Source organism: Podarcis cretensis, assembly GCF_951804945.1.
Source record: "Podarcis cretensis genome assembly, chromosome: Z".
NCBI lineage: Eukaryota > Metazoa > Chordata > Lepidosauria > Squamata > Lacertidae > Podarcis > Podarcis cretensis.
The window spans coordinates 14,505,145-14,527,725 of NC_137184.1; the positions used below are offsets into that span (position 1 = coordinate 14,505,145).

General features: G+C 44.6%; 2 protein-coding genes and 1 long non-coding RNA gene across 11 annotated transcripts in view; 2 read left to right on the forward strand and 1 right to left on the reverse strand.

Annotated features, from left to right (window-relative positions):
- Nucleotides 1-462: 462 nt before the first annotated feature.
- On the reverse strand, nt 463-14,826 carry SPACA9 (sperm acrosome associated 9). 5 transcript variants are annotated; one of them, XM_079961475.1, is made up of 4 exons: nt 14,698-14,826; nt 10,720-10,875; nt 5,193-5,395; nt 463-1,974 (listed from the first exon to the last, which is right to left on the reverse strand). In XM_079961475.1, exons 2-4 carry the CDS (start codon nt 10,861-10,863, stop codon nt 1,581-1,583), a joined length of 741 nt encoding a protein of 246 aa, XP_079817601.1. In that variant the 5' UTR covers nt 10,864-10,875; nt 14,698-14,826; the 3' UTR covers nt 463-1,580. The 5 variants fall into 5 exon arrangements, with proteins under 5 accessions (XP_079817601.1, XP_079817603.1, XP_079817604.1 ...); XM_079961477.1 differs by having other exon boundaries at nt 14,577-14,716; XM_079961478.1 differs by lacking the exon at nt 14,698-14,826 and adding an exon at nt 14,467-14,606.
- Nucleotides 7,465-11,863, forward strand: LOC307207554. Its single transcript, XR_013834714.1, has 3 exons — nt 7,465-8,239; nt 9,555-9,703; nt 10,880-11,863. It is a non-coding gene; the product is annotated as an uncharacterized lncRNA (long non-coding RNA).
- A 97-nt stretch (nt 14,827-14,923) lies between the features above and the next one.
- AK8 (adenylate kinase 8) overlaps nt 14,924-22,581 on the forward strand; it is a 99,795-nt gene continuing 92,137 nt past the window's right edge. The window contains exons 1-2 of one of the 5 annotated variants that reach the window (XM_079961372.1): nt 14,924-15,175; nt 20,690-20,774. In XM_079961372.1, coding sequence (XP_079817498.1) covers nt 20,693-20,774 — 82 coding nt within the window. In that variant the 5' untranslated portion in view covers nt 14,924-15,175; nt 20,690-20,692. Of the gene's footprint in view, nt 15,176-17,223; nt 17,387-20,689; nt 20,775-22,581 lie in introns of those variants that run through there. The other 4 variants (XM_079961373.1, XM_079961371.1, XM_079961370.1 and 1 more) reach the window with 4 other exon arrangements.

The following is a 22,581-nucleotide window of genomic DNA, read 5'->3' on the forward strand; positions in this document are numbered from 1 at the left end:
GTACATATCTAGTAGTCATGATAGCCTTGTTCTCTCCATGATCTCATCTAATCTTTTTTTTTTAAGCCATCAAAATTGGTGGCCATCACTGCCTCATGTGGAAAGGAGTTCCACAGTTTAATGATGCACTGTGTGATGAAATTCCTTTGCCTGTCTGGAATCTCCAAATGGGACAGTCAAAAAGTAGTAGAGGGAGGGTGTCTGGGAAGAATCTAGGAACTGGATTCGGGCCTAGATTTCCTGCGTGTACCTTGGGGAGATGAAGAAAAAAGTCATAGTAATTAGATGTGGGGGTATCATGTTGTAGATTTATAGGTTTAAAATGAGGGTGAGGGTAGTCCTGGGTCTGGGGTTCAAGTTTGCCTGTCCCTTCTCTACCACCCCCATCCCCGGGCTCAGCATAATTTTCCTTTAGTAATTTGATCACGAAAACACCTCTATAATTCTAGCAACGAGCTGCACTTGCAGGGGAAACAGCTTTATTCAGAAGCATCTTCCGGCAAGAGGCAAAAAAACAGGAGCTAAGGATCCTGCGAGGAGGGGAAAAAAAAACAATCAGACAAAAGGAGTTGAGTTGTACTGACAAGATCTAATGTTAAAATGCTCCATTTCTTGAAAACAATGGATATTCCCTACCCCACCCCTGGCAGAAGTTGGTGTGAGTTTGCAAGAGGGAGAGAGGGCCTGGCATGCTGGAAATGTGTTTTCCCCCTCTTTTTTTATGTTTCTGTGAGAAGTCAAGCCCTCATTTTTCCAGAGGTGCTTAAATTTTTTTTTTAAAGTGCAATTCTGCCTTGAAAAGTGGTCCAAGTCTCCTGAGGTGACCTGGAATCTTACTTAAGTACAAAAATACTCCTCTCCTGCCCTGTGCTTTTCCTTCTGTATGTCAAAAAGCTTTACTCAACCAAATTCAGTGCTTCCAGAAACTCAGTGTATCCTGGTTTAACTGGTTCCAGGTAGTAGTGAGCTCTAAGTTTTTTGTTTGTTTTTAAGGGTATTTCCACCCTCTCAAAAATGTCTGTGTGGATGGATCCTCCTTTCTCTGGTTGTTTTACCACCTCTTTCCCCAGCTAAATAAGTAACCCATGTTAGAGTTATGATTTGGCCAGAGGTTCACACTGGGCAGACATGTAACACTCAAGCCTATAAGAAGTGCAGAAGAGGGGCAGCTGTCAAGGTGAATCAAAACCCTGTGCTCTGATATGGTGACCCACTAACCCTTCCCCTGCCTTCCCACAACTTGAGGTATCATTAAGTGCCTGGCGGACACCACACCAGTATTTGGTGGTGGCCTAATTTCACCACAGTAGGCCATTAATTCTATAGGCCTGGTCTGCTCTAAACCTGGGATTACTCGAACACTGCTGAGGCTAAAGTATCTTCATCTGAGGGTGACCTGCTCCAAGAAAGGGATAAGATAGATCATGCTTGTCGCTACCAAAGCAGATGTATCTCTTTCTTTCCCCCTCAGGAAAGGGCATAACTGAAGCAAATATAGGGAGACTGTTTTAATCGCCGGATGCTAAGCGAGCAGGCTGCTTTCTTTTTCTTTTTTTGGTCTTTACTCTCTCTCTCTTTTTTTAAAATGCGTGTTTGCCAGGCGGTCTCCAGGGCCCGTCGAGAAACTTCCGGATGGCCCTGCCTAGGCCACCTAGTTGCTTTAGCTTAACCCTCCTGTCCTCCCTCTCCCTGGCCTTTTCTGTCAAGCTAATGTAGGTCTGAGTGCCCTCGGTGGTGAAAGCGGGCCGGCCTAAGTGGTCGCGGTCGCCCACACGGCGAATGGGGAGCTCTGCCTGGTTGTAGACGGCGGCCTTCCGGGCACTCACACTGTGTAACATGTTCCGCGGGAGCTTCTCAGTGTGAGCCACCCACTCCTTCATGCTGTCGAGGACGATGGGGATGAGGCTCACCACACCGCCGTAATGGTTCCGGGCTTCATCGCAGCTGAGGTGGTTCACAACATCGTGAGGGTACCTGTTGGACATTTGGGGGTGGCGGGGAGGAGAAGGCCAAAAGGCATTGGTACAGTCAATGGCAGTTCAGTGGTTTGGGGTCGTGGGCAGGGCCACTGAGAGAAGATTTGGGCCCTGGTGGTGTTTTTTTTTTTTTGCACAGCCTGCAGCAAGGGCAGAGTGGCTAAAAATCTTTACAAGGGATATAAAAATAATAATGAGTGTGATCTCATGTGTGTGCTAATAATAAATACAGTGGTACCCCGGGTTACATACGCTTCAGGTTACATACCCTTCAGGTTACAGACTCTGCTAACCCAGAAATAGTACCTCGGGTTAAGAACTTTGCTTCAGGATGAGAACAGAAATTGTGCTCCGGCGGCGCGGCGGCAGCAGGAGGCCCCATTAGCTAAAGTGGTGCTTCAGGTTAAGAACAGTTTCAGGTTAAGAACGGACCTCCGGAACGAATTAAGTACTCAACCTGAGGTACCACTGTATAATATTCATGTGCCAGCTGAGAACATTAAGGTCCCAACAGCTAATATCAGTAATAGAAGCACCCACGTGATCTCAGCTGAATTAACCAAATACTTTAAATGTTGAACTTGTACATGTAAGGCAACATGATGTGCATCACGCGACAACTTTGTTGTATTCACACAGAATTCGCTTATGAAAACATACAGAGGTGACTGTGCATAATAAGATGAGGCTTTGTTGTCCTACTGTCAATGCACAGAAGCTAATGTTCATACAGAGTCAGAAATAAATGGGAATGCTTGGTTCACAAGCATAAGTTTGCAAGCGGTTTTTCAATGGATGTCAGAAACAATGGATAAATAATGATACAACCAAGACAAAAATATATGCAATATAGTCAGGCCCTGGGTCACCTTCTGACCCTCTTGTACTGGCTTCCCCTCCACCTTCATCAGCCCTGGTCATGAGTGGCCCTGAAACCCATTACTATTTCTGCAACAGTTCTTGTCTTCAGCATTCTAGAGCTATCCAATCGGCATAAAAGGGGAACTTTTCTGGCACTGATAAAAAGCCTCTTTGTGCTGCTGATTGGAGGCCAATCAGAGTGAAAGGAGGTGAGTCAGCTACTGAGGATGGTCTCCTAGAGTCCCTCTGGATAAGATGCACTGGAAGGACACCAAGGAGTTGTCCTAAAAGTTGAGCATTTAGGAACACTGGGAAAAGGTTCCTCAGTTTTAAGAGAAGGATGTACTAGTTCTGTTATGTACAATGGATTGTCAATAAAAACACAACTTAAGTCACTCCAAAATAAGATACTGAAGCACTCAAAATCATTTGGCTGTGTTCATGCACAGAAAACATGGAAATCTGCGACTGTTGGAATGCATCCTGCATCATCATCATCATCATCATTATTATATAATTTTACAGGATAATTTCATAATCTCAAAAGGGGATCCTGCACTTTTAAATTTTCCACTATTCTACTGTGGCGGTTACAGAACAATACCCCCCTTCAACTATTTGTAGGCCTTCCTCCTTGGATTGACAACAGGTTGGAGTAGGGGAAAGCCAAGCCCCTTCTGTGTGATACACCTCTTCCCCCATGTGTCTCAAAAAGTTAAATCTATGAGTGAAGCTCTTCAGGTAGTTCTGGGAGAGCTGCCTATATGGAACACTACACAGCCACTGCCAGTCAGTATAGAGCAGCCTTTCTCAACCTTGGGTTCCCCGTTGTTGTTGGACTATATCTCTCATCATTCTTAGCTAGCATGACCAATGGTCAGGGATGATGGGAGTTTTAGTCAAACATCATCTGGGACCCAAGGTTAAAAGATGCTGTTGTAGACAGTACTGAGCTAGATGAACCCCAATGGTCTGACTCAATGTAAGGCAGCTTCCTATGTTTTTATATAATGGGGAAGGGCTGTAGTGCAGTTATGGGCAGAAGTTCACAGGTTTAATTCCTGGTGTCTCCAGGTAGAGGCAGGAGAGATCTCTGAGTGAAAAGCTGAAGAGCTTCAGCCAATCAGTGCAGACTGAGCTATATGGAACAATGATCTGACTCAGCAGACAACTTCTTATATACATGATCCTTTTATTTAGAACCAGGAGCACTGGAATCTTATTTAATTATGTTATATTTGGTTTTGGTTTTTATGGAAGCCGCCCAGAGTGGCTGGGAAGGCCCAGCCAGATGGGCGGGATATAAATAATAAATTATTATTATTATTATTATTATTATTATTATTATTATGGGGGAAGGGCTGTAGTTCAATGGTAAAGCATCTGTTCTGCATACAGGAAGTCCCGGGTTCAAGCCCCACTGACATTTCCAGCTAGGGCTGGGGGAGGCATCCCTTCTGAAACCCTGGAGAGGCGCTGCTAGTCAGTGTAGACCAGAGCTTTCCAAACTGTGTGTCGGCTGCAGTGTGTAAGTGTGTCATGTGAATACTCCTCGCCCTCCTCCTGGGGCTGGAAAGGGGTTAGTTTAACCTCTGGTTTGCTAGCAAAACTGAATTACTGTGTTGTGAAATGATGCTTGTCTAAAAGGTTTGTCACCAACCTGAAAAGTTTGGAAAGCTCTGGTGTAGACAATTCTGAGCTAGATGGAGATTCAGCAGAAAGCAGCTCCCTACATGCCTATTTAAATCATCCTTTAATTCAGAACCATCAGGACTGGAATCCTGGCTTTCAGGGGAAATGCCACAACTCGGTGACAGAACATCTTGCTTTGCATGCAGATGATCCCAGGTACAATTCCCGACATCTCCAGGAAGGCTGGGATATACTCTTATCTGAAACCTGAGGAACCTCTGTGCATCAGTGTAGACAATACTGAGCTAGATGGACCAAGGTCTGGCTCTGTATAAAGCAGTTTCATGTGTTCATCAGGAGCACTTACAGCTCAGTAGTAGAGCACCAGCTTTTCATACAGAAGGCCATAGGTTCAGTCTTTGCCATCTCTAGCTAGGGCTGAGAATGTTTCCTGCCCAAAATTGTGGGGTGCCACTGCCTGCCAGTGTATACAATACTGAGCTAGATGGATCAGTGGGTCTGACTTGGTTTATAGCAGCTTTTTATGCTGCTGTTCAGAATAATGAAGACTGGAATGTTGCTTTGTTTTCAGATGAAGGACAAGACATATGGCAGTTTCCTATGTTGCTATGATGGCATTAGCCAACTTGGCTCCCTCCAGATGTTTTGGGTGACAGTCCCCACCAGCCCCAGCCAGCCCATGCTCTACAAATAAATACCTACTTGGCTCTGATCCCACTGAGGTCATTGCTGTGGCTCACCAACGTTTTGCACTTGTCCAAGAGGGCATTGGTGACACTGTTACCAGGGTGTAGGGATTCCAGCCGTTGGCAAAGTTTGTTCAAGTCGCTGCAGATGCTGAGGAACAGGAGCAGGATACGTTTGTCAGTGGAGTTGTTGCAGTAATGGTCCGTGTAGGTCTGCACCTGCCGGACACACAAGGGGGAAGGATGGCGAGTTATACCAGCTGGCAAGGGCAGGGTTTGAGCTAACATGGTGGAAGTCTATATGAATTTCAGAATCAGCAGCTCTTTTTTTAAAAAAAAATGTTAACAGAAAAAACAAGTGCAAAGTTAATAAAATGGAAAGAAAACAAAGTCAAAAGTGTAAAACCATAAATCATCACAGCCTCCAAGGACAAAAGTACAAAGACACAGCGCAACTCCAAAGGGATAGTAAAGTTTTCACTTATACAAATATTCCCTTTACAAATAATAAAGATATATAGAGAAGAAAGGTATTCTCCACCTGTGAGTTCCATCATTATTGAGAATAAAGGTTCTATGTAGTCTTAATTGAGCGTGAGGTTAGGTAGGCAAGAGGCTTAGGTTCAGAGTAAAAGGATGCTTTTATGGCCAGGCGAAAGCATTCAAGGAGGATGCAAAGCAGGGCTATCGGGGAGCATGCTCTGGGAGGGGGGTGTCCAAGGGGCAGATAGAATGGCCTGGGGGGGGGCACACCTGGCCTCCAGGCCTGAGTTCCATACCCCTGTCCTAATGGGCTTTGGAAAACTTTCCTGGAACACACAGCCAAAGTTTGTGTGATTCATCTCCTTCCTTGTTTGGATGGGGCTTAACCCAGCCTTCTCTTCCACTGTATGCATGATGGCTGCAGCCAGAGATCCTTCATCTCTCCAAAGAAGCTTGCAGTTTTTCTGGTTTTAGTTTTAGTTTGAATGATATATCTATATTAGTGTATGCATTGCTTAGAGATTTTTGAACAATTAAGCTTTGGGGAAGGACTGTAGCTCAGTGACAGAGCATCTGCTTTGCCATGCAGAAAGCCCCTGGTTCAATCCTCAATAGCTTCTCTAGGTAGGTCTGGGAGAGATTCCTGCCTGAAACCCCAGAGAGCTGCTGCCAGTCAGTGTAGGCAGTACTGAGCTAGATGGGCCAATAGGTCTGATTCAGTATAAGTCAGCTTCCTATTTTCCTAAGCTGTATATAAATGCTTTTAAACAAGCAAAATAATCTAGGTGCCTTGGATAAAATGATCCTCAAAAAAACAATAAAATAGAGTTATACAGTTCTACCTAAATCCAGGACAACTACCAGGAACTAGGACACTGAACCTGCAAAAAGGAGTTATTTTCTAGTCCTGACAATCATTTGGAGACAAATACTGTCACCTCCTGTGCTTATATTTTTTTTGTTACTTTGCCTTTTCCACGCAAGAGAATGCAAACAGGGTGGGATGGGGGTGGGGGTGGGGGTTGTTGCAGGGAAAAGATAATGGGGTGCAGAGGTTGCTGGCTTTAATCCGGTTCAGGCTGGTCACCTGCTGCAAATCTGTATCCTCAATTGGCTGCTTGGCAGTCTCGGGTCAGCCGTTAGTGGACAGGCAAGCTCACTGCGCAACAGAAGCCACTCGCAGTGGCTCTGCTTAATTGAGTCCCGGGATGACAGACTCAGCGGAAAAGGGCCAAGGTTGCCCAGGCAGGTCTGAGTGAACTCCCCTCCTCCTTCCTTTTTAAGTGGCCCCACCAGATTTTGAGCTCGGCCACACCGCCAAGATGGAGAGCTGTTGCCACGTACATTCCCTAATGGAAGGAATAGATCAAAATAACTGTGCATGTTACTTGCTGTAGGGTCTCTGAGGATGCCTGTTCCTTCCCAAAAGGTGGAAGGCAGATGCTTGAACCTTTGACCATTCCTGGTTGTTAAAGAATCTTTAGCTGATTCCTCACACCTGTGCTTTACTACTACTACAAAGTGCTTGTCTGAAGTACCTTATTTATCTTGGGGAACCTTATTACGACAGCCCGGCTTAGTAGGCCTGTGAGTGTGTTTGTGTGTGGCCCAACTTACAAGTGGGGAGGTTAAAGGACAGAGAGAAGCAGCACTTTAAGGCAGACTTTCCCCAACCTTGGGTCCCCAGATGATGTTGGACTACAATTCCCATCATCCACGTTCAGGGCTAGCTCCCTGATCACTGACCACACTGGCTGGGGTGGGTGGGTGGGGCTGATAGGAATGTAGTCAATAACATTTGGATGGCGCCACTGGCTACCTGTGACTTAAGTACATATGTATTACACGTTAGGCCAGTCGTCTGCCATCTGGTGTCCTGTGGGGAAGGGTTGTGGCTCACCTGCTTTGCATGCAGAAAGTCCTGGGTTCAATCTCTAGCATCTCCAGGTAGGGCTGGGAACCCTAGAGAGCCACTGCCAATCATTGTAGGCAATACTACTACGAGATGGACCAAAAATATAATGCAGTGAAAAGGCAGCTTCTAATATCCCTGTTTATTTCAGCCTCTGCTGCAAATGACTTGAAGCAGCAGAGCACAGGTTCAGTCCCCAGCATCTCCAGGTAGGGCTGGGAGAGGCTGACTGTCTGAAACCCTGGAGGGCTGCTGCCAGTCTGTGGGGAGCTAGACGGACCATGTGTTTTTAACTTCTTAGACTCATTCAGCCTTTAACTTAAAAATATAATAATTTTGGAGGGAAATAAGCCGTTCACATTCCACTGTATGTGTGTGTTTTAATTTTTTTCTTAGTCTTAAGTATATTTAATACTTTGGCAGATCAGCTTGCAACATTCTGAATATCGTTTTTTCTTCTTTCTGCCGAAGATCATTTGGATGAACTTGAACTGAGTTTGCTTGTTTTGCAGAGGGATGAAGATGAACAGAAATTAGTTCTGTTTGGACATGCCACACCTGAACAAGAACTGCTTGCTTTTCAAAAAATTACCTTTCAAAGTTCTGGACATCTAGAGTATGAGTATACATGGAGCATTAGAAGGCGAAGAAAAAATGGATTTGAGCAGGTAGGAGGGGACAAATATACATGGCGACCCAGAAAGAAACAAATATTTGGATTCGGTTGGGGTGGAGGGAACAATATGCTGTTGCTTGGTACCTCCTGTCTGCTTGTTTCTGCACTTCTGCCTTAACTGTACATTTGTAAATAAGCAGATTATCACAAAGAGAATAAAGGGCTCCGTAGCACTTTCCTCTCTTTTTTTAAAAGACTACTCTGTAAACATTGTAAAGGCTTCCCTTGGGAAAGGGATAACTTTGAAATGACTAGCAAGAGATCAGCCTGCTTTTAAAAAAGCATGTTCTTCATGTGGAATGCTTATTATGTGACTCCCCTTCCCCAGGTCTAAATGTTATTGCGAACTGGAAGTGTGAAAAATGAGGTCGTTTTATTTATTTATTTTTAAAAGAGAAATATTCCAAGACTGATCACTTAAGAGCTGACACATTTTTCCACGTTAGTACAACTCAGAAAGAATCTGTGTGTCCCCCAAGGAGGGAGAGGCAGGGTCTTCATTCATCATTCCACTTTTGACACATAGCCATTATTTTTAATAGGCGGTTTCCAAAGTTATAGTTACACCATGGGGACGCACACTGTGGGGTGAGGGAAAGTGGTGTGTGTGTCAGAGAGAGAGAGAGAGAGAGAGAGAGAGAGAGAGAGAGATGGGAAAAAGCTGTTGCTATAATACATTATGGATTCCAGATTTACCAAGGAGCAGCACAGGACAGTACAGTATGTCCTCAATCATCTATGAAAAAGAGATGGTTATGATGGATTAACCGCATTTCTTTCAATGGGCCAAAGGATTTATTAATTGCACTCAAGGATAGGTGAACCCAAAATCTATGTTGCTGGATACAGTTCTCAAACACTACTGTTGGTTGCTGGTTTGAAAACTATGGTTGTTGAGAAGAAAACAGCACATAGGGTTTATAATTTTCACTGTGAAGATGTGAAACTGTTTCCACCCCTCTTGCTTTCATTGTAATCAGGGGTCAGCAAACTTTTTCAGTAGGGGGCTGGTCCACTGTCCCTCAGACCTTGTGGGAGGCCGGACTATATTTAAAAAAATAATAATAAATGAACAAATTTCTATGCCCCACAAATAACCCAGAGATGCATTTTAAATAAAAGGGCACATACTACTCACATAAAAATAGGCTGGTTCCCAGACCATCCGCAGGGCCGATTTAGAAGGCGATTGGCCCAGATCCGGCACCGGGGCCTTTGTTTCCCTACCCATGATTGTAATGCTAGAGTTTGTGAGTAGACACCAAGTCTATGTTTTGTTTTAGTTAGCATACTATGTTTGTTCCTAGAATCAGAATTGTAGAGTTGGAAAGGAGCCCCAAGTTTCATCTAGTCCAGTGCCCTGCAATGCAGGAATCTCAACTAAAGTATCCATGACAGATGGCCATCCAGCCTTTGCTTAAAAACCTCCAAGGAAGGAGAATCCACCAGCTCCCAAGTGAGTCTTTTCCACAACCCTTACCATCAGAAAGTTCTTCCTAATGTTTAGTTTAAATCTCCTATTTTGTAATTTGGGTCAATTGGTTCAGGTCTTTATTTTGTGTTTGTATAAGTCCTCCCCCCCCCCCCCAATCCAGTAAGATATATAGGAAGGTTTGGTTGACATAGGCTCTCCTTTCCTTCTTACATGATTAACTAAAAAAGCAAATAATGTTTGAATCTTTATGTTAAAACCTTGTAATTTATTTTGCACTCAAACATCCATAATGGATATGTTTTAGAAATGGTATACACTATGGAAGTCTTGATTTATTGGTTTTTTTGTTTAGACAGGTGTAATTTTTAATTTTTATGTGTTTTAAAATTTAATAAAGATTAATAGGGGGAGGGGAAATCAGGGGGAAGAGAAAAAAAACTAGGATGGGCGAATCTGTCCATTTCAGTATATTGGTTTCAATTCTCACCATCAGTTTGCGATTATTATTTTTAAGTCCTCATGAAAATTCATAAGCATTTTAGTGCAAATTTATCCTAATATATATGCAATTTTGTCTAAATATATGAATTTCCCCTAAAGTGATGCATTTTGCATGCACTTTTCATTTATATAATGTACATTTATGCACTCTTCACCCTAGTTACCTATGTTCATAATTTCTTGGCACATTTTTGGACCTGCATCACACAATTCAGAGAAGCACAGATTTCGAAGGGAGGCTGCATTTTGGTTTTCTAAAATTGCACTGGAAAGTATGCATTAAGTAGAGTCACCTGTAAAAACAGAGAAACCTAGGAAGCTGCCTTACACAGAGTCAGGCCCTTGGTACATCACTGTCTATACTGACTGGCAACGACTCTCCAAGGTTTCAGGGAGGAATCTCTCCCAGCCCTACCTGGAGATGCCATGGCGGTTTGAACCTGAGACCTTCTGTAACCAAAGCAGATGCTTTACCTCTGAGCTATGGCCTGAACTGGATTTCTCCCTCATCCCCTAGTTCTGGGATCTCTCCATACCTGTCCGATGCTTGACACAGGCTTGATTTTGTCATGGGCATTCTCTCGGGTGTGTTCCAGTGCAGTAATGAAGGTGAACTGCTGTTGCTGGAAGATCTTGTAAGTCTGTTCGATATTCCGCAGGCTCTCCTTGATTTCATTCATTTTCCCCTGCTCCTAGGATTTGGAAGAAACAAGGAGACATTTGTTTAATCTCTTCGCCCAGCTGTGAGTCGTAAAGGGCCTCTCCCTACAAGGCCCTTTCCATCTGGCTTAGCGGGTAGGGCCCAGACTCACCAGCTCTACTAAAGAGGCTCCTGTGAGACCAGAGTGACATCGCTATGCCTGACAACAACTATTTCTTTTGCCCCATCTTTTTGTGCATGCCTAACAGCCGTGTCATGCTTATAATATTTTATTCTCTTGTTAATTATGCTGTTTTAAATGTGCATTTTATATTTGACTTTCCTTAGCAATGCTTTATTTTGAAATGTTTAAGATTTTTTTTGTCAACTTTGTTTGTGTTAAATATGTATTCTGTAGTTGACCTCCTTTGTAGTTTTATTTTGAAATCTTCAAGATATTTTAGTTTTCTGTTAATTATGTTGCTTTGACTGTATACTCTAAATTTTACTTTCCTCAGATTGTTTTATTGATGTTTTAATATTCTGTAAACCGCTTTGAGATTTTTCTTCAAAATATAAAGTGGTATAGAAACGAAACAAACAAACAAACAAACAAACAGGCTTTTATAAAGCCAGTACATGCCTTATACCGGTAGTTGTGATCGCTATTTCCTTTCATAATTACCTGCATAAATGTTGACACCTGCATTGTCCTCTTGCACTATCTGAATGGAATTAGACCTAGTACTTTTTATTACCTATTTGTTCATTGAATTATTATAGCCTATATTCCCCCCTCCCCACAAAAGGAACTCAAGATAGCATGCATGATATTTCCCCATCTCATTTAATTCCCACAGTAGCCCTGATGGGGATGGATTGAGGATTAAATCCATAAATTAAAATTTAAACCCCTTGTCCCATGTGTGTGGAAGAAAGTAAACAGGCTATGAAGCCCTTTTAGCAGAGTAAAAATACTTATGTGCTTTTGCAGCTTACTGGAAGATAAGGATTTGACAATTACACCTATTATCCCTCTTTATTTTTGATTTGCTGAGCTTTCTTCCCTCTCTGTCCCCATTGTTAAGACTGAACCACATGTTTTAGTAAAAACAATATGGTTTACTTACATTTCAGTGCAGGCAGCAAATACTTCAAAGTGGTATGCAGGTAATAATACTTAGTTACAAAATAGGTTTCCAAAATGGAGTCAGTACATTTCCAAGCACAATTTAAAGTGTTGGTGCTGACCTTTAAAGCCCTAAACGGCCTTGGCCCATTATGCCTGAAGGAGTGTCTCCACCCCCATTGTTCAGCCCAGACACTGAGGTCCAGCACCGAGGGCCTTCTGGCGGTTCCCTCACTGTGAGAAGCAAAGTTACAGGAAACCAGGCAGAGGACCTTCTTGGTAGTAGCGCCCACCCTGTGGAATGCCCTCCCATCAAATGTTAAAGAGATAAACAACTACATTACTTTTAGAAGACATCTAAAGGCAGCTCTGTATGGGGAAGTATTTAATATTTATTGTGTTTTTATATTTTTCTGGAAGTCACCTAGAGTGGCTGGGGCACCCCAGGCAGATGGGTGGCATACAAAAAAATAAAATAAATAAAATAAAATTATTAGGCTACCTTGCAGGGTTGTTGTGAGGATAAAAGGGGGATAACTGTGTACACTGCTGAACTTCTTGGAGGAAAAGTGGGGTGGAAGTATAACAACAAATAAGGATAACAAACAGCCCCATCCTGAGTTTTGTCTGTTGGTCATGCTAGAGTGTGACCAAAATGATAAAGAGTGTGGAATAAGTTTTTTCCCCTTTCCCCCACATGCCAGGTTACTTTCCGTAACTTCTGAATATACAGTCAGCAGATTGCAATCTTCTAAATATATGTTTGCTTCATATCCCACCCATCTTCTCATTTGATGGAGAAGCTTGATCTTAACACTAACAACTTCCCAGGTGGTTCGATTATTGGTGCTTATCCATTTGCGGCCACCCGAAGCTATCTTGCCATAGAAGAGCCCAGTTGCAAGATATGTGTGTGTGTGTGTGTGTGTGTGTTTAAAGGGAGAGTGGGAAAGATATATCACAATCTAACTCTGCAGCCCCTGATCCCCAAACAGTAAGTCAATATGGTTGTAATGATACAGCAGAAACAGACCTCCAGTCCAGGAAAGACTGACTGACAATCAGGTGCCATAAACCCTAGTGAGTCGATTGTAAACATAATGCGGCAATGCATCAACTGTGATGCCATAAAAAGACCGAGGGGACAGAAGCCTCCTCTTGGCTAGCATAAAACAGTGGCCCAAGTGACTTCAGATTTCCTCCTGGTCATTAAACGCAAAGGCTAGCTTGATAGACGTTGGAATGAGGGGCTCCTGCAGCTGATGTTAACCTTTGCTTGCTTGCACCTATTGGGGGAGACAGGATTCTAGAAGTGGTGGTGGCTTTTCTAGCATGGAGGATCATGCACATTTCTAAGCTGAGATTGGGGGACACGGACATTTATAGAATGTACTGTGGCTCCCTATCTAGATTGGTCTGGGGTTTAGGTTTGCCAGGTCTTTGGGTCTGACCCGGAGTCTCCAGGTTTCATTGGCCCTCTCCAAGTGGAAGGTGGAGAGGGCGTGTGCATGTGTGTAGGTAGGTATCTGGTGACACAGGGCAAGAAAAACTTCCTATTCTTCAGGATGGGGGGATGTAGGGAATATAACCTTGGCACAAGGGCTAGGGTTGCATATCAACTCCTTCAAACATAGGCAGGTCAGAAACTGATGCCCAGAATGGTTTGTATAAGAATTAGCCAGTCTCATCCACTTACCTCCTTCCTGAGAGGAGTGTCTAGGAAAGGTATGGGACATTGTACTGTTAGAAATTCGGACACACAACAGAGTCTTTAATGGTGCATCTAAAATAGATCACTTCTATTCAGTGTGGGATGTTTATTCTCTTATGTAAACTTGACTGGCACAGCCCACTGAACTTCCTGTTTTACAGGTAAACATGCAGAGAACTAAATTTATTGAGCACTAAATTGACTCTTCTACATGCAATAGTTGTTCTATGCTGCATTGCACACTATGTTGTTCCCCCCTCCCGTTCTTCAGTATCCTTAATTATTTTTACCATCGTTTTTGCTGCATTTTGCATTTGCTTATGCCTGCAACCCTTCTGTTATGAAAAATGACAATAAAAGTTAAAACTAAACAGTAAAACAAAAAATAATAAGTTGCTGTTTCGAACATCTCCTGCCCCTGATTTGGTCAGCCCAGACACAATAGACACCCATCTCTTAGAGCAAGCAAATCTGCTTTGTTCCTGCACCAGGAGGTATTGAATGAGAGAGATATACCTGGTTCAGGGACCGAACAGAGTTACCTAGCCCTAGCAGACGCAGACTGAATGTCAGTCCAGAGCAGCAACATACCGGAGAGCCTTTTCGTTATTCCCAGGATTCCCAGGAACCTTTTGTTGTTTAACCTGTTTCGATTTACAGTTCTCTTCTGGCACACAAGTTTGAGAACTGGAGACCAACTGAATAAACTGAGTTACACCAGTGGGGTGCCCTTCTGGGCTTTGCAGTTCTTCCCAGAGAGATGGGTCTGTGTGTCTGTGTGCCTTAGATCAGGCTTCCCTAACCTGGTGCCCTCCAGATGTTTTGGACTGCAACTCCCATCAGCCCGGCAGGGGAGATGCTGGTGGTTGAACCTGAGACCTTCTGTCTGCCACGACGCCGCTCTGACACTGACCTCCGGCCCCTTTCCCGTTCAAACGCCGTTTTAGAATGTTCTCAGCGCAAAGCGCGCGCGTCAACTCCGCAGCCTTCCCAAGAACCCTGTGAGGTAGGTCGGAGACAGGAATGTCATTAACTTGTCTCTCCGACTGCAGCTTCAGGCTTCCTCCTCCCTCCGCTCCTTTCCCCGATTGTGCATGTCCCGAAGCCGCCTCCGCCGCGGGCGCTGGCTGTTGTTGGCACTCGCCGGCTCCTTGCTGGAGGCAAGCGGCCGGAGCAATTGTTACACGCATCACCCCGGGCAACCGGGGTGTGTGTACGCGTGTGCACGTGGCTGCGGGAGGCTTTGCTGACGCAGCCGGCACGCCTCCCTGTCCAGGGCCACCCTACCCTGTCCCAGTCCCACCCGACCTACCTACAGTTGGGAGAGGAGGGGGTCGGCTGCTTTTTCTGGAGATATTTTTGAGTGCGAGGAGATAGGATTTGGACGAAGCGCCGCGCTCCCAGTGGAGCCTCCACGCTCAGACGTAGTCTACCTGTGGGGACAAGCGACCGGTAACCTCTTCTTCCCCGACCCGCTCACCATGTGAGCTTTCTTTAGTCTGTTGCAGGAAGGTAAAGTGAAATTACAGTACAAAATTACAAAAAGTGATAGCGAAAGGGTTCGTGCGCTGGGAGCCAGCCAGCCAGCCATCCGTTTTTCCTGGATATTCCATGCTTTTTTCTCCCTCCACGTTCCCCATCTTTTTGTGGCCATGGAACATTCTTGTAATCATTAGACTGCTTTGGGAGGTGGGGCTCCTCTCCTAAAGTGTATAATAATTAATAATTAATGCAGAATAAAGATTTGTTCAATTTCCATAATGGTTGAACAGTCAGGAGAGGGAGAAACCATAGCTGTTTAAAGTAGTATAATTAGGGTTGCCATATTTCAAAAAGTAAAAAGCCAGGACATCCCAAAGGTTGTTGAGCTTTTTTTAAGGAACCCCCCTAAAAATTTATTGAGCTTTTTAAAGGCAAAGTGCCACCCTTCGTCTCTCCTGGACATCAATTCCACCTTTGATACTGCTTTAAATGTATAGTACTGATGGGGCTTGCCAGGATCAGAGACCCATTCTATCACAAAACTCATTTATGACCTTGATCAAAATCTCTCAGCCTGACCTGCCTCAAAGGATGGCTGTGAGTATAAAATGGGGGTCAGAAGTACCTGCTGAATCTTCTGTCCACCATGGATCAGTCGGGATGGGGGGAGGGGGAAACGAGTGCCCAGCCAAAAATAAAGGTATTATTTATTCTTACTTTATTTATTTCATAAAGTTTTAACACTGCTTGATTGTAAAAAACCTCAAAGCAGTTTACAAAAGTTAAAACAGTAAAATCAAGAAAAAATCAGAACCATATTTCTTAAAATAGGAAAGTTAAAATACTAAAACAAAGTAAAATTACCTCAACTTTTAAAGCACCTGGGTAGACTTGTCTAAACAAGAATGTTTTTAGCAATTGCCAAAAAGAGTACAGTGAAGGTGCCTACTTGATATCTATAGGCAGGGGGTCCCAAAGTGTAGGTGCTGCCACTCTAAACAATCGAGTTCTTACAAATGTGGTATAGGTATTATGTGGCATCTGAAGTAGTGCCAAAGCAGTTGAGTGGGCACATGTGGTCCCAAGGTAAGGATTTTATATACTATTAGTAACACCTTGGCCTGGTAGGAAGTCAGCAACTAGTGCTGCTCTGTCAGCAATCATGCTGCAGCATTCTGTACCAACTGCAACTTCTGGGGCAAGTATGAGAGAAGCGCCACAGAGTACATTACAGTAATCCAGTCTCCAATGCATGAACAACTGTGGCAAGGCTTTCGTGGTCCAGGAATGGCTGTAGCTGTTGAACCAGCTGCAGTTGGTATAAAGCAGTTCTAGCCACTGAGGCTACCTAATAAAAACATTTATGGGTATCCGTACGAACAAAAGTGGCTTTGAAGTTACTCACAAACAAAAGGGAGTACTTAGACACCACACCCAGCAGGCACAAAGTCACCTCAACATGGTCTGTCTTATTACTTTGAGATATTTCTTCTTCCATAACCATAACTATAACCTCTAACCAACAGTTGGTTAGAGCATAGTGGTGTTAACACCAGGTTCAATCCCTGAATAGGGCAGCTGCACATTCCTGCACTGCAGCGGATTGAACTAGAATGATCCTCAGGATCCCTTCCAACTATACAATTCTATGATATAGTATTTATTTCTAAATTTGCATTTATACTAATGAATTAACATATGCAGATATGTGCCCTTCCCTTTTCCCTGTTTTTTGTGTGCGCGCATTTTTTCTTTGTTAGTGATGCTTTAGTTACCCTAGCAGAACGATACATATTACATACATACGTATATCTATATCTATCTATCTATCTATCTATCTACCTATCTATCTATCTATATTTATGCGTCTCAATGAGTAGCTGAAATGTGATGTGTAGTCCTTTTCACACGATGAGGTAAATGGCCCGATTTAGAAACTATCTCAGTCCTGCAACCAGTTAGCCGTTACTGTCCCTTTAAAGGTGCAGGGAGTGTGATGGAGAAGATAGCTTCGTCGCTATCTGATGACATACACTGCCTTTGCACGAACTAGCAAGCCTAGATCTATGAGGGGGTGACGCCAAATCTGGCGGCCATGGGTTTCGTCACTCTCTAGTGACGTTCTTCCTTTAGCGACGAGCTGTTGCTAGGGCAGCCATGGACGCCACTAAGAGACCTATACATATCCCTCCGCAGATGGGGCTCTACGCGGAGAAACACCGCCTCCACCAAATTATGCAGGTGAGGGGATGCTTGGCGCAGGCGACTTGAAGGGAATAAATGGCCCGCAGAATATAAAACTTACAAGGGAGTTGTCAGAGTGGGACGGGATATGTGAGAGTTCGAGAATTCCCGGCAACCACCGAGGGAGAGGGAGCCTATTAGACTACAGTTCCCAGCATGCTCTAGGGCAAAGGTGGGGGGACGTGCCACCTAGTGTTGGACTCCAGCTACCATCAGCCCCAGCTGGTATTGGTAATGGTGAGGGATGATGGGAGTTGTATTTCATTTCCCCCATTCCTGCTCTGGGGAAATGCAGTAGCTAGATTAGCATAGGCTATTTGTCCACCCTGCATTTTTAGGTCAGAGTGAGCGCTGGTAATTTGCTCTTTCATTTTTATTTTATTGAAAAAGTATTATAAGCCTGAAGGTGGTGATGTGATTGTTATAAGGATCTTGGGAAGTGTAGTTTTCTCTTCACAGAGCTACAGGTCCAGCTACCCTTAATAAACTACACTTTCCAGGATTCTTTGGGAGGGGAGAAATAAGTTTTAAATATATTGTGTGGATCTGCCTATAATATCCATAAAATACAAAAAAGTTAGAGAAATATAATTCATCATAGTATTCAACGTATAATAATAAATAATTGTACAGGCAATGGCTATTTCACACAGTGGTTCCATTTCCAGCCCCAACACACATCAGTGGAGTGCACATAAAAAGGTAAAGGTAAAGTACTCCTGGACAGTTAAGTCTAATCAAAGGCGACTGTGGGGTTGCGACGCTCATCTTGCTTTCAGGCCGAGGGAGCTGGTGTTTGTCCACAGACAGTTTTCTGGGTCATGTGGCCAGCATGACTAAACCACTACAGACAGTTTTCTGGGTCATGTGGCCAGCATGACTAAACCACAGAGGACCGTGATGAGTGCCAGAGTGCACAGAAACACCATTTACCTTCCCGCCGCAGCGATACCTATTTATTTACTTGCACTGGCATGCTTTCAAACTGCTAGGTTGGCAGGAGCTGGGACAGAGCAACGGGAGCTCACCCCATTGTGGAGATTTGAACCGCCAACCTTCCGATCAGCAAGCCCAAGAGGCTCAGTGGTTTAGACCACAGCACCACCCTGCCACTGTTCTTTCCTCTTCCAGGTCCAAAAGGACTCACATGTTGGTAATCACTCATCATTTGGACATGCCTAAAATGATTGCTGCCTATATATAAAGCAGAAGCATGTGATCTATTGTTAACTTGTGGCTCCCAGCCACAATAAGGAGAAAGGATAATGAACTGGAGCATCAAGGCTGTTATAATCCAGTGCTGGGAAACCTGTAGCCCTCTAGATTTTGCTCCAGCTCCCATCAATCCCACTCAATATGGCTGATGCTCAGGGATGATAGGAGTTGTAGTCTGACAATATTTGGAAGGCTACGGGTCCCCATTCCTGATTGAAGAAGTAGCACACAATAGATGGAAGAAGCCCTTCATTTAGAAGAGTCATTCCCTCACGAGTGGCTTGGGAAACTCAGCCAGATAGGCGGAGTATAAATAATAAATTATTATTATTATTAGATCAGGGCAGAGAAACTGTCGACCCTCCATACATTATTGCACTCCAACTCCCATCAGCCCCAACCAGCATGGCTGATAGTAAGGAATGGTGGGAGAGAGTCCAGTAACATCTGGAAGGCCAGAAGTTCCCCATTTATTCTCTCTTCCTTTCAAAGTTTACAGGCTAGATCTCTGGGGATGATAACCAATGATCCTGATTTTATTGGCAACCTGGTGGTTTTAATAGTAGAAAAATAAAATGCCATAAAAAAGCAGCTCCCCACCCAACTGCCTTACTCTCTTCATTTTGTTTTGAAATTGTAAGCAACTTCCAAGAGAGGGACATTAAAGTGACTGTGGGTGAATGTGGAGAGAATGCAGCCTTAAACCGAAGGATAATGACATTAGATTATATGCTTGCAGTGCTGTCTTTGCCAACAAATTTGCCAAAAAAAGCTCAACAGCTTTTCCGTCTGGATTTTCACTGTTTGAAATATGACAATCCTACTGTTCCCCCTCTTGTTCCTTCCTTCTTCAGGCAACTGAATCCGAGCAGAGGGAGCAGCAGGGTGACCTGCAGAGTTGTGGCTAATTTGGCAAGGCCACAGTGGCCTCTGCTGGCTATCAGCCACAGTTGCAGGTATAGCCTTGGTGATGAGAATGAATAAGGGGCAGGCACTTACTATGTAAATCCAATCCACCCTTTTCATGCCCAGTCAAGAAAACCAGATCCAGAGTGTGGATGGGCCAATTGACATATTGGAACAGCAGACCTGAAGCCCTGAACCTCCACCCCCAATTTAATAGCCTTGGGCAAGAATGTTGAAGTCTTCTAGAGCCAAAAGATTGGGAGTCATCAGTCATAGAAAAAGAGGTGCCGGAACTAACCACGAATGCCCCCCTTGCTCTCTTATAATGGTAACGTTGTGTACCATTCAGTTCCAGCTGAAAAAACAGCCCTGTCAACACTGCTTTTGAGACCACCTTTGTCAGTTCATGCAGGGAGACTGCTGGATAGTGAGGTGGGTGGTAACCCAGGACCTAATCTGCCCTGATGGCCCACTGCCAGGAACAAACAATCTAGATCTCTGCTCAACTGGACAGAGAGCCTGGAGAGAGAGATGGATTTTCTATATACCACAGCTGTTTGGAGGAGTAGGTTCTCTTGTGACTTATATGTGTTCCTTTTTAAAGGAATGTTTTAATCTTATAATATGTTTTATGTTTAAACTCCGAAAGTTACTTGGATACTTTTGTGTAAGAAATGTTTAATGTCTAATAAATACCAGTAGTAATAATGACTGCATACTCACCATTAGCATTTAAGCACACACCTCCCTCCAAGAATCCTGGAAACTGCAATTTATCCCTCACAGAGCTACAAATCCCAGCACCTTTAACAAACTTCAGTTCCAAAAATTCCTGGGCAGGGGAAGTCATGCACTTCAAATGTATGGAGTGTATGCAGACAGTAACAGTAATAATAATAGTAGTACAGTGGTACTTCAGGTTACATACACTTCAGGTTACAGACGCTTCAGGTTACAGACTCCACTAACCCAGAAACAATACCTCGGGTTAAGAACTTTGCTTCAGGATGAGAACAGAAATTGTGCTCCGGCAGCACGGCGGCAGCAGGAGGCCCCATTAGCTAAAGTGGTGCTTCAGGTTAAGAACAGTTTCAGGTTAAGAACGGACCTCCGGAATGAAGTAAGTACTTAACCCGAGGTACCACTGTAATAATATTTCTTTTAATTTTGTTTTTAAAGGAAATGCTTCAAGGTTTGCTTATCCATAAACCGGAAGAGCCTTTAGACTTCCTGATAAAACAATTAAAACAAGACAACTATGATGGTGAGTAAAGGGAATAAATCATTTTAGTTGGGGAATTGGGCAACTAGCAGCTCCTGAGCTGAATCCAGCCTATGAGAGGCAGCTCCTGCCCTACAAGTTATTGACCTCAAGCCTGTCTTTCCCACCATTTTTTTTTTTTTTGTTTTATTGCCTACCCTCTTCCTACACATTTTCTCCCTTTATGGCAGCCACCAGAACGTTTGATCAGTTTCTCTAGGACGCAGGACATCAAGACAGCTGATCAGCCACCAACTATATATTCTGGCCTGCTCCCAAAGTGCAAGCAGTCTCCCCCCCCCCATTTCTCTTCCTCCAGTATGGCCCTTCCAGCAGATCCCATCACCCCATGACTGAGCAAAGCATAGATGCACAAGTGGGAAACCAAAAAAAACAGGGGCGCCTATCTCAGCTTTTAGTTCCCCACTTCCTCTATGCTTGGCTCAGCCCCAGGGTGATGGGATCTGCTGGTAAGGCCATATTTCAGTGATGAAAGGGAAAGTGATGGCTTAGTTTCAAGGGGTTGCTTCATGTAGAGTTTTGGCTGACCAGCCCTAATCAGTACCCAACAGTGCCACTTTGCAGGGGCGTAGCTAACTGCCCTGACACCCGGAGTGGTGGGGGCAGGGCGATCTGCGCATGGAGGTGCCGCGGCAATCTGTGCATGGGGGCTCCGGGGCAATCTGCCCAGGGGGGCGGTGTGGCAAGCTGCCCATGGAGTCCACCTGGCAGATGCAAGCCTCACACTGCCATTTCAGGCAGCATGGGGCCCCGAGCCACCGCGTCACTCCCAGGAGAGACACTTGGCTCGGGCGCGCTGCAGGCCAGGCCCCACAATAAGTGCCACCCCCTGAGGTATGCCATTTTGTCACCCCCCTCAAGGATGACACCCAGGGTGGACCACCCCCCCCGCACCCCCCCGCACCCCCCCTTCCTACGCCCCTGCCACTTTGCATGGAAACCATAAGTAACATAACTAACACATAACACCAACACAACACAACACAACATAATGTGAGCCTGCTGGATCAAGCCAATGGTTCATTTAGTCCCACATCCTGTCAACCAGGTGTTAGTGGGAAGCACACAAGTAGGACCTAACCATCATCTGCACGATTGAGATGAAATTGATTAGGGATGGCATACCAAGAGGGCTATGCCTTTCAGACCTAATAATTATTTTCCAGGAGCACCTAGGTATGGTGGTGGCTGATGCCTATTTTGACTGAAAGGGCAGAAGGCAGGGAGTCCAAGGCAGCAGGTGGCGTTAGAGCCAATGGGGGAGGGTAACTAATTACAGTTTTGTCCCCATCCTCCTCCCTGCTGAGTTCTACAATGGCTACACTGAAACCTGGGAAGAGGAGAAAGCTGACAGCCAGGGCCACCACTCCCTGGATTGGTTGTGAGTAAGAAGGCAGGCAGGTGGGGGCTGGCTGAGGGGTTGGTGGGGCAGCACCCCATTCAACCTGATTGAAAAGCCTTCCTAGATCAGGGTTTCCCAAACTTGGGTCTCCAGCTGTTTTTGGATTACAGTGGTGTCCCGCAAGACGAATGCCTTGCAAGACGGAAAACTCACTAGACAAAAGAGTTTTCCGTTTTGGAGGTGCTTCGCAAAACGAATTTCCTATGGGCTTGCTTCGCAAGACGAAAATGTCTTGCAAGTTCCTGCGGGTTTTTCCCCCTCCCCCCCTCTTTCTAAGCCGCTAAGCCGCTTATCCGCTAAGCCGCTAAAAGCTGCTAAACCACTAATAGCGCTAATCCGCTAAGCTGTCAATGGGCTTGCTTCGCAAGACGAAAAAACCGCTAGACG

What these genes read in the sequence shown, in the direction of transcription:
- SPACA9 (XM_079961475.1), bottom strand. Translation starts at nt 10,863, where the DNA reads ATGAATGAAATCAAGGAGAGCCTGCGGAATATCGAACAGACTTACAAG. An exon ending in CTGTGTCAAGCATCGGACAG is followed by an intron (nt 5,396 to 10,719) that starts GTATGGAGAGAT and finishes TGTGTCCGGCAG; the next exon opens with GTGCAGACCTACACGGACCA. An exon ending in CTCAGTGGGATCAGAGCCAA is followed by an intron (nt 1,975 to 5,192) that starts GTAGGTATTTAT and finishes AATGTCCAACAG; the next exon opens with GTACCCTCACGATGTTGTGA.